Source organism: Diadema setosum, chromosome 8 (genome assembly GCF_964275005.1).
Source record: "Diadema setosum chromosome 8, eeDiaSeto1, whole genome shotgun sequence".
Taxonomy (NCBI): Eukaryota; Metazoa; Echinodermata; class Echinoidea; order Diadematoida; family Diadematidae; genus Diadema; species Diadema setosum.
This window is the reverse complement of record NC_092692.1, coordinates 40,398,965-40,410,984: the sequence shown is the minus strand read 5'-3', so window position 1 is coordinate 40,410,984 and position 12,020 is coordinate 40,398,965. Positions and strand designations below refer to the sequence as shown.

The window sequence follows — 12,020 nt, the reverse complement described above, 5'->3', positions numbered from 1 at the left end:
GCATATACAGTACTCTGTCAGAGCATAGCTTCCCTTACGGCAGCATACGTAGTAGAAAAATTGGTTTTGAGCCATTTTAGTAGCTTTCTAGAATTTTGAATGCAGGAATGGGACACAACACACAGCTGGACTCCATGAGAAACATTCTAGCAAATGCATTCACATGAAACTTATGATGGAGAAGATTACTTCTGTTTAAGTAGCAACTGCAAGTGTTAGATTTTCAGATTATGCTAAACTGAGAAAAGATTGGTTACACTCATTAGACAACTTACCAAAGCCTTTTCCTATGACTATTGATTCAAAGAATCCTATTATTGGAACCAGTGCGATGCCTATATTGAACACCTGCAATAAGATAGAACCAATTAACATTATTGGAATTAAGCAGGAATACCGTGCAGTATCTATGATAAAATATGTTTGCAGACAAAGAGCACACCAACCATTTACAGATGTGAATAGAGTAAAAGGGATAGCTCTTTCGTGTGCCGTGCTCGTTAAATGAAATAGATGTCTAAATACAGATGATAGACTCCTATGAACCCCTGTACAGTGTGCACATGGGACTACCAGTATTGAAGAACTGTGTGGAAGTGGGATTATTTACTGACTATAAAGTTCACCGATGTCAATCACTGGTGATCACCAGTTGTATCCATCACTACTGGCAATTAACACCGGTGACGGTGATCCCCAGTGATGTGCACCAGTAATGGACATGAGTGACGGGCCTAATATTAAAACCATGTTGATTGCTGAAAGTGGAACACATTTTGTCTAACTTCTGTTATTGCATCATATTTGTTGTATCTTCTAGCTTTTCTGGGCATAGCTTTGATTTATCATGGTGCTGATCAATGAATGCAGAATATTTCAGCTAATTCCTTTGTTCACATACATGTATATACACAAATTACAAGTTGCTTTTTAACATTCTTTGTGATGAGAAACTGTTGGCATTATTGGCAGGTGAAATATCCAAGTGATCAAATAAACATATAGTCAAAAAAATCAAGCAGCCTATTCTATTACAAAACCACTGTTCAATAAACACGATACACATAAATATCTTACAAGAGAATTGCTAATTATGGACTTTTTTTTCTTTCAACAATACAAAACTAAAACAAGAGACCCGGGGGTCACGCGCTCACCCGAGTATCGCAAGTTCACCTTCCATGCATTCTTGCAGACTCTTACCTCAGAACATTGGAAACTTATGGCGGGGGTAGCTTTGAGAATGGGGGCATGGTGTCCATTTACATATTCCATCACACTGGTAAAAATACCTGCCAAGTACACTGTACTTTATAGAATGTTGGATTATGCAGCTTGGGAAAAAAGACTTAAAGCCCTATCACTTTTGATTAGAACTAGCGAAAAATAATATTTAATATTCATTAATTTAGGAGGTTTGGACCCCCTGGGGCCCCCAAGGAAAGCATGGTGCCCATTCAAACACTTTGAGATCTTATCCCTATGGGAATGCTACTTGACAAGTTTGGTGAAAATTCATTATGTTGTTTTCAGCAAAAAGATGAAAATTTAGGCCCTCATTTGGACCCCCCCCCCCCCATCCCATCCCGCTTCCTTGGGTCCCAAGGGGGTGGGGGTGAGGGGTGAGGGCACCCCTGATTTTCCCATGAACAAACTTGAAACAACAGTCATCAATATACTGACTCACTGTATTAACTTAGCTCAATCACTTCCAGTTCTACAGAAAATCTGTAAAGATTCCTTGCAGGAGGGGGGGGGGGGACCCCTGGGGCCCCCCAGGTGGGGCATGGTGCCCATTTGATGGAATTGAGATTCTATCCCCCTAGGGATGCTACCTGCCAAGTTTGGTGAAAATTAGTGACAGGGTTTTCAAGAAAAAGATGAAATTTACGATTGCTGTCCAAATTTAGGCCCCCTGGGGCCCCCCAGGTGGGGCATGGTGCCCATTTGATGGGAATGAGATTCTTTCCCCCTAGGGATGCTACCTGCCAACTTTGGTGAAAATTCATAATGGCATTTTTAAGAAAAAGATGAAAATGTACAATTTGGGCCCCATTAGGACCCCTCCCCACCCCCTTCCCTGAGTCCCAAGGGGGCACCCCTGATTCTGCTATGAACAAACTTGAAACTACAGTCATCAATGTACTAATTCATAGTATCAACTTAGCTCTATCACTTCTGGTTCTAGAGAAGAAGATTTTTAAAAATTCCTTAATTTTGGGGGGTTTGGGCCCCTCTGGGGGCCCCCCAGGTGGGGTATGGTGCCCACTTGAACAAATTTAGATCCTATTCCCCTAGGGATGGTACCTGCCAAGTTTGGTGAAAATCGGTCAAGGGGTTCTCAAGAAGAAGATGAAAATGTAAAAGTTTACGCACGACGGACGACGCACGAGGGACGCCGGAAGAAGAGCGATCGCAATAGCTCACTTGAGCCTTCGGCTCAGGTGAGCTAAAAATCTTGAGAAACACTCACCCCTAGTACATTTGGCAAGTTGAAATTTGGTAGTTGCAATTTGGGAATACCATCACTGTCTATGGGACCTGTGACAGTGATAGCGCCCTCGTGGCCAGATGACTCCAAGGCAAAGGCTATCAGCATACCACAGCCAACTACAATGGCATTGCGAGCTGAGTGTTGAGAAAGACAGACATAAAATTCTCTCACAAAAATAACCCCAGGTACAGAAAGAGACAGCAAACACACACATGCTTCTACATTATATTCACTTACGGTATATAGAAAATCTTAAGAGAATTCCACAAAATGTCACTTTTTCCTCCCCCTGTCTGCTGAAAGAAGCAAGTTAAGTGGTCTTTTATTATCTTATTAAAGTGAAAATATCTTGAATATTCCTGAAATTTTCTTTATATTGCTCACTACATGCAACATCACAAACTTTAATAGTCTTTTCATCCAGCGATTGCTCCACTGAAACTTCAAAAATTCTTCACTTTTAAACAGATTGTAAAACTTTCCTGACACTTTCACTGATGTGTTCTACTAAAAATTGCTGCATCAACTCAATCCACACACTGTATGTCAAGGTGAACTTGTCCATTAACCTGTTGAGGACGAGTCCCGAGTATACTCGGGTAGGTGTCTATGGGAAATGCTTGTTGTAGCAAAATCAGTTCATCCTCCATGGGTTAAGAGATTGGGTTGTTTTTGTCAAACAGTGCTGAAAAGACAATCATACGTCAGTGTGAGTCATCATACCTGTTCCAATAAACCAAAGAACTTTCCACAGAATCTTGACGGGTAGAGAGGCATTTCGCCAACCTCGTCTCTCCCAACCAACCGTCTCTCGCTGCAGCAGCTGGAACACAAGAACACCAAAATGGTGGGAAATGTCAATGAACATACATGTACACTTCATCTCTGGCACATAATCCTTTCCAGACATACACTGTATATAATGAGCTGGTTTTAGGTCAATATATCATTAGTCTATTCCAGCCCTTGAATTGCCAGCAATAAGAAGTGACATTATTTGTCTCAGAAAGAGAACTTCATCTGCCAAATCCTTTGCTATAATTCTAACTTCCTTAAATTGTCATGTACACACTTTGTTACTAGTATGAATACAAGCTAAATCAAGGTTCTACGGGAAAATCTTTCAACAGAGTACTGTAAAAGCTGTTGTTTTCACATACAGATATTTTCGCAAATGAGGAGGTCACAGACATTTTCGTGAGATGTTGTTTTCGCAATTTGACACCAAGGTCTATCGTTAGTGTGCTAATGCCTGTCCATTCACAATACGTTTGTGTGCTATTAAAATCTCAGCCCTACAGTGATTCACGAAACTCATGCAGATTGTACCCTTGTGAAAAAGACAGCTTTTACAGTATTGTGCCTTGCATCACAAAAGCAATAAAAAGGTGCCAGACATGGATTTAGAGTGGAGGGCTGTTTATGAAAGAGCAAACCTTAAGCCTTAAAATGATGTATAACTCAATTCAATAGACTCTCCTAACCAATCTAAACACTGGAATGAAGGCAAATACATAGTGAGAAAAGAGGCTCTGATGCATAGGGTCTATTCAAGCAGTGTCACTTAATACCAAGCTGTGCTTTGTGCAATGAAGGGGACAAAAACAGAATGTAAAACCCCTCGCAACAACAATGAAGGGATTATTGAATATTCAACACTGTAGCTGAAATTGGGCATGCTCTGTAAACATATTCTATACATGACTTATACCAGCTTTCCATGCAGTAGCATCATCATTTCAAAAGTTACTAGAGTTGAAAGTTAAAGGAATGGTATAGTATTGGTGTAGGTGAGGATTCAGCTTTTAAATTTTGTACGATACATGTACTTAGAAACCACTTTTAATATGAAATGTTAATGAGCATACAATTCTGAGAGGAATTCAAAGTTGATTTGATGAAAATCAGTTTTAAAATGGGTGAGATATTGAACAAACAAAGTAAAAAAAAAAGTAATCCTAATAAAAGGTGGGTCCCAAAATTATTCGGATCGCTTTGTTTAAGATGCATCTCACCCATTACAACACTAATTTTCATCAATTAAACCTTGGATTCCTCTTTTAATAGAATCATATGTTCATATTTCAAAATAGGTTTCTCATTATCTCAAAAATATCTTTATCAAAAAACATTTGAAACCTGAAGCCCCATCTCAACTGAAACTGTACCATCCATTTAAGAGTGTGTAGTGGGATTGAAGAAATGAAAAGGGGCCCATTAAAAGACATATCTGATCACACCATTCACCAACAAAGTTATTCTGGAAAAACTACTAAAATCACAATTTCCTATTTATTTTATGATCCCATTTTTTAGAATAGAAACTTGCTCTTTCAGGAAAAACAAAACACAAAAAACTCATTGTTTTGAGATGCAGGGTCATATATATTCAAGATACTAACACTGATAACTTAGAATCAGTTTACCAGTACTTCTTTTCAAGTTTCTTCCTACGCCTTGCATTCTCACCTTTATATTCTACCTCCAAAAATACAAACAGGGTTACATGAATGTATGTACACTCAAATCCTTTGGGTTTGGTATATAGTTTTGCAGGAGTTTAATACTATGATGCTGCAATAACATGTATATCCTCATTATATCTCAGCAGGTCATCAAAGGAAGAACTTTTTGCATTACCAAACCTTTGATTTCTTGAGTTCACTGACAGTGTATTACAATTCATTTAATTTCCCAAATTGTATATTCCATGCTTCAATATGCAAAGAAACAAAATGCAAAGTCATAAAGACCCTGACTTCTCCAGTCTACATGAAGTCTACAGAAATGTCATCACCATATAAAGTCATCTGCTACTTAATTTGTTGTAGCTAAATCACGCCTATACTTGGAATGCATGGATGGAATCCAGAAGAACATGTCCATAAAATGATAGCATGACATATCACACCATACTTATAAAGGGACTATGATATAAATTATTAACTAAGTCCTATAATTTCTCTATGGGTTGTTATGAAAACTCATCCAATATAAACATTATGAAAGTGTTTATAGCATTTTATCCCTTCTCATCAATAATACCTGACCTGATCAAACAGAGATGTTTAGTTTCAAAACTCTACTGGGAGTCTAATATCTGAAATAGCAGGAAGAGGCAAAGGAAAGCAGATGTTGAAAGAGAAAGGAGTCAAGGAAGGGGAACTATCTCAGTCAGCAATCCGCACTTCCTACATTGGTTGAAACATTACACTTGCCCTTTCAAATCACAGTGTGTGTAAAAACAAGCACAGAATGCTTATAATACTCTACCTTGTACATCTATCAGAAAACTTTCTTTTTTTTCACTGATTTTTTTTTTTTTTTTTGTCTTTCTCATATGACACATTGCAATGGACACATTGCCCCATCTCAACTGAAACTGTACCATCCATTTAAGAGTGTGTAGTGGGATTGAAGAAATGAAAAGGGGCCCATTAAAAGACATATCTGATCACACCATTCACCAACAAAGTTATTCTGGAAAAACTACTAAAATCACAATTTCCTATTTATTTTATGATCCCATTTTTTAGAATAGAAACTTGCTCTTTCAGGAAAAACAAAAAACAAAAAACTCATTGTTTTGAGATGCAGGGTCATATATATTCAAGATACTAACACTGATAACTTAGAATCAGTTTACCAGTACTTCTTTTCAAGTTTCTTCCTACGCCTTGCATTCTCACCTTTATATTCTACCTCCAAAAATACAAACAGGGTTACATGAATGTATGTACACTCAAATCCTTTGGGTTTGGTATATAGTTTTGCAGGAGTTTAATACTATGATGCTGCAATAACATGTATATCCTCATTATATCTCAGCAGGTCATCAAAGGAAGAACTTTTTGCATTACCAAACCTTTGATTTCTTGAGTTCACTGACAGTGTATTACAATTCATTTAATTTCCCAAATTGTATATTCCATGCTTCAATATGCAAAGAAACAAAATGCAAAGTCATAAAGACCCTGACTTCTCCAGTCTACATGAAGTCTACAGAAATGTCATCACCATATAAAGTCATCTGCTACTTAATTTGTTGTAGCTAAATCACGCCTATACTTGGAATGCATGGATGGAATCCAGAAGAACATGTCCATAAAATGATAGCATGACATATCACACCATACTTATAAAGGGACTATGATATAAATTATTAACTAAGTCCTATAATTTCTCTATGGGTTGTTATGAAAACTCATCCAATATAAACATTATGAAAGTGTTTATAGCATTTTATCCCTTCTCATCAATAATACCTGACCTGATCAAACAGAGATGTTTAGTTTCAAAACTCTACTGGGAGTCTAATATCTGAAATAGCAGGAAGAGGCAAAGGAAAGCAGATGTTGAAAGAGAAAGGAGTCAAGGAAGGGGAACTATCTCAGTCAGCAATCCGCACTTCCTACATTGGTTGAAACATTACACTTGCCCTTTCAAATCACAGTGTGTGTAAAAACAAGCACAGAATGCTTATAATACTCTACCTTGTACATCTATCAGAAAACTTTCTTTTTTTTCACTGATTTTTTTTTTTTTTTTTGTCTTTCTCATATGACACATTGCAATGGATGTTCAGGACTTCACTTTAGCTAAATTCTGATCTCAATATGGAAAACATTTGTAAACAATCTGAATTAATGATTGACAAATTTCTGTTCTATGACCTGAACATTTCACATTTTAAGTTGAAGATCACAATAGAATTTGATATGAAGAAATATTCATGTATTATCTCTATGTATATATGTGTGTGTGTATAGAATACAAAAGGACATGCAAGTTGTGTGATTTCTGCTTTAACCCGTTGAGGACGAGTCCTAAATATACTCGGGCAAGTGTCTGTGGGAAATGCGTGTTGTAGCAAAAATCAGTCCGTCCTCAACGGATCAATAATCACTCCTCAGTTTAAGCAACAATATATTTAATCACTGTATGAATATTAATATCCAAGAAACCAGCTAACTTTTGTGCCCTTTGAGCACTTAGATAGAGTGGTAAAGGCATGACAAATACTAGCACATTATCATTATCATTATTATCATTAGTAGTAATAGTAGTAGTAGTAGTATCATTATGATCTTTATCAAACTTACAGTGAGAAGAATCAGAAAGACCATGGTGATGATCCCTAGAAGAGCGTCCCAAGGACTACGGACAGAGAGAAGAGGTCATGATAAGGAAAACAGTCATTTTATTTGTAAACTCATTTCTTGAATTGAAAACCAAATTTTAATATTATACTGTATCATTTATTCACAAAGAAATCAAACTCACAATGACCAAAAAGTCTGCAATAAAACTATAGCAGACATTTATCTTTATCAACCTGTATGGGATTACTCTATTGCTATCCAAGTTGATTTTGGCACTGATACAATGAAAACAAACTACAGAGTGCTTTTATTAGAACTGGTTAGAATCATGCATAGCACTGCACACACATACTTATAAACCTCAACTTCCTTGAATTCACATTTAGTAATAGTATTAACCCATTCAGGACGGACTGATTTTGATGCAACACACATTTCCCATACGACACCTGCCCCAAATATACTATGGACTCGTCCTAAATGGGTTAATACTCGACGGAATCAACAAAGTCAATCCTCAGTACCTCAGTCAATACATTACATCATGTTTGTAAATGCTGCAGCAGTTTTCATTGTACCTGAGCTTCTAAGACAAAAAGCAGTACAGTGACAAGCAACAGTAATATTCCTTTTAAGGGGGGGGGGGGGGTTGAGATCCTATCATAAAGAGAAGGAAAATATTACTGAATAATGTAAGTATTTTCATGTAAAAATCATGACAGCAGATTTATAGGTAAGAATTAATACACTGATGACTACTTGCTTCCATGATCAGGAGTATCATATAATTATTATACAATTACTATATTACAAACATTATAAGCATTATACACACACACACATATGTCCAACTTATTGGACAAAAAACATCATTTAGGCAAACTCCCATACAGAATTACAACATTAAAGTTTGATTGTCATGATCTATCTTGCAGAAAAAATAGTCACTTTGAATACAGCCATTACATCTAAAGACTGATACACACATGTCTCTCCTCTGGAATATTGACTGACTGACTCACTTTGATTGTGGAATGTTTTTGAAAGTGTTGTAGACATCTTCTGCGAAGCTTCCTGAGGAGAAATGAATTCCCAGCACATGTTTGACTTGACCAAAGGCAATGGTGATGGCAGACGCTGTTGTGAAACCGGCAACCACAGATGCAGAGATGAAACCAGTCAAAGTGCCTAGAAATCATGTGAGGCAAAGTAGAGTACAGGTTGATGGGTTAATGTGAGTAAAAACTGACATATTCACCACTCTTATGGCAGTAATACTAGTTACATTTATGTACATTTGCTCTTGCTCCAAAGGAAAAATATCTCTAACAATACATACTGGGAGAATAGAAAACAAGAGTATCTGCAAAATATAGCTAAAATATGTACAGTGCTGATAAGTTGTTTTTGTTTCATTAACTGTATTAGGTACAACTCTTTTGTAATAAATTTGTGTACATTGTGTGAGCAGCATTAAAACAGTGGTAAACAGGCTACAAAAGTGAACAGTGCAAAGTAAATCTAATCAAATTGCCAATCAAGCTAAATAAGGATAAGTATACAATTTGAGCTTTAAAAATGTAATTTCTATTCATAATTATCTGAAATTGGGTTTTGAAAACCCTTGTAAAAGATACATCACCTCATACTACACTAAACTGTGAGACCTTTTGCAGCTACACTAGTGTAGCTGCTATGAGCATTACTGTGATTCAAATTCTCCACATATTCTAAAACAGAAAAACTGGTAACTGTTAGAAGTAAGATGGAGGAGAGAATGCAAACTGAGATGAGATCAAACCTAAGTGAAAGATGCCTAGAACCAGCTGGATGACACCACAGATGAAGCCAAGGAGAATGGCATAGGATGCATTATGGATCCCTGTATGATGGTCTGGGTCTTGAACTCCATAGGAAGATACCAAGAGAGACATAATGGCTGTTGGTCCTATCGTTACATCCTTAGCTCCACCAAGGATGCAGTAGACAAAGCAACCCATATAGGAGGAGTAGAGACCATACTGTGGGAGGATCACACATTTATTTGATCCAAGTCAGTCTTGGTACAAACATTTACACTATTCAAGGTGATGTGAACATAGGAACTTCTGCCAAAACTTCATAATGCACATGTTATGATAGCTACATGGGGTGAGTTCATTTGGCAATTGCTTACAAAAAGAGGAGTCCTGTATTGCAAGTTCATTTATTCATAATCTATTCTTGCTTACCATGAAATGAACATGTATACACTTCCTAATTTTTTTTTTTTTAATTTGTCTATGCCAAGACTATACTTTTTCTCTTTGCAATGACGATTACAGGTAAAAAAATATCTCAAAAATCCTTCAGACAGAAAAATTACATGGTAAATACACAGATCCTCCAAAAACTCTGGACATCATAAGTGACATTGAAAGTATTTTTTAAGATTATAATCAAACGGTATTTTGTTTGAATTGGTATCTGCCTCGACATTTGAATTAAACATTTATTAAACAGATAATCACAATGAGTGAAGAAGGTGAAGTTATTCAACTTACCTGTATAGGCAACTTTGCCACACTGGCATAGGCTAAACTCTGAGGAATGACCATCAAACCAACAGTCAAACCAGCCAGTAAATCACTCACTAGAAAGTTCAAACTGTACTTTGGCAGCCATATAGTGATTGGGAAACGATTCTTCCAACTCTGCACAGAGCAATAGTTCACAGCTGCCGTCTTGATGCTACTCAGCTCCATGACTTCTCAGTAATTTTAATCACATGAACTTTGAGCTCCACAAGTTGACAGCCTCTTCATGGCATCACAGATTCAAATGAAGTCTCCAAGTTGAACAGTGAATCTTCCACTCCTTGCGCAATGCAGTCCCTTGATAACAGGATTAACAGCAATAAAACAGGACCTACATTTGACAATGAAAAAGGAAAAAAGCAAAATCTATTTTTATTTAAATCAAATATGTTACTCCAACATCATAATTTATGTCGTTGGATGAATGTGTTGTACAATGCTTCGAAGTGAGAGCAGCATGGAATATTTTGAAATAGATAGGGAGAGAAGGTTCAGAGAGAGAAACTGAAAAGTGAGATGTAGTGATGATGATGATGATGATGATGATGATGATGATGATGATAATTCAAACAGTGATGATCAATGATGGTACTACTAGTGCCAGTTATGTACACTGATCACTTATTCCCAACTCATCAATTTATAACTGACAATTGCTGAAGACTGGATGGCATACTGTAAACGTTGATACTCGTAAGCCTACTTATATTTTCGCATGATTAATTTTCTGCACTGAGCAGCTCAAAAATATGTGACCCGCAACAACAAAAGGATCCAAAAGTCGGGGATGGACATTGTAGCGCGAAATACGTGAAAATTAATGTACCCCGGTACCCAATTTTTTTTTTTGCATACTATACACTGTACTACAGCACAGCAGATCAAATTATACAACACCTAAATTAGAATGTAGCTATCCTATTGGTCGATTGCCCATCACGTGACATTTAGTTCAAAGTTCAATCGCACGCTGTGCTGTGCTGTCAGCCATGCAATTTTGTTTGAGCAAAAATGGATAGTGTATGGTTGACGTCACCCATTTCATTTGACTCCCGTGTTTAATAAACTAACGATTGACCCCCAAATTTTTGATCCATCGCATGGCTCTGATGTCACAATAAATAAACATTTGCTGCCTGCACTCAACAATTACAAATGCACTTACAAGCGCAGACTTTTTTCACTCATTTTTTTTTTTTTTTTTTTTTATAAAACAACTTCAACCGTTCAGCTTTAAGTACGTATGTACACAGTGACTGTGACTGTGTGGCTACACTGTACTCATTCGTCTTTCACGGAAAATGGTTGCCACTTCTGTGCTACATTCAAGAATCTGTGTGGACCTCCCACATCTGTTGATGTTCGAGGTGTTGTTTAAAACTTTAAAACAAGGCATAAATTTTAGATCTAGTGACAGTAGTGTATGATCTATACTCGTGCAATGGAACAAGATTTTACACTCGGTGAAAGGTAAGGTGCACTAAACTCGGTTTCGCCTCGTTGAATAAAGCGCCTCTATCTTTCACCTCGTGCAAAATCTTGTACCATCACACTCGTGACCATTCACTATTCACTATTTGTATACTATCATACATACATTCATGCACACCAAAACGCAAGGCCAAGGGGAATTAGAAGGGCAAGGCTGAGAATGAACACAATGCTCAAATGCAATGGCAATTCACAACACGAGCCTTCCTGACCAGCTGATGACCTTCTGTCCTGAGTCATAACAATAACATGCAAAAGCAGAAGCTGCCGCAGAAGCAGGAATCGCGAATCCTACTACTCTCACTCTCAGATCTTTTCTATGCCGGTATCGGGACTTCGGGTATTGTAACTTGCTTT

General features: G+C 37.2%; 1 protein-coding gene across 1 annotated transcript in view; it reads right to left on the bottom strand.

The window, feature by feature from the left end:
• Positions 1 to 10,465, bottom strand: part of LOC140231846 (sodium-independent sulfate anion transporter-like) — a 31,011-nt gene extending 20,546 nt beyond the window's left edge. Inside the window, exons 1-7 of the mRNA XM_072311998.1 lie at positions 10,140 to 10,465; positions 9,398 to 9,617; positions 8,619 to 8,784; positions 7,597 to 7,651; positions 3,218 to 3,317; positions 2,474 to 2,628; positions 276 to 348 (exon numbers count right to left, since the gene is read on the bottom strand). Of these exons, the coding sequence (XP_072168099.1) occupies positions 276 to 348; positions 2,474 to 2,628; positions 3,218 to 3,317; positions 7,597 to 7,651; positions 8,619 to 8,784; positions 9,398 to 9,617; positions 10,140 to 10,340 (970 nt within the window). The 5' untranslated portion in view covers positions 10,341 to 10,465. The remainder of the gene's footprint in view (positions 1 to 275; positions 349 to 2,473; positions 2,629 to 3,217; positions 3,318 to 7,596; positions 7,652 to 8,618; positions 8,785 to 9,397; positions 9,618 to 10,139) is intronic.
• Between the last annotated feature and the right edge of the window lie 1,555 nt (positions 10,466 to 12,020).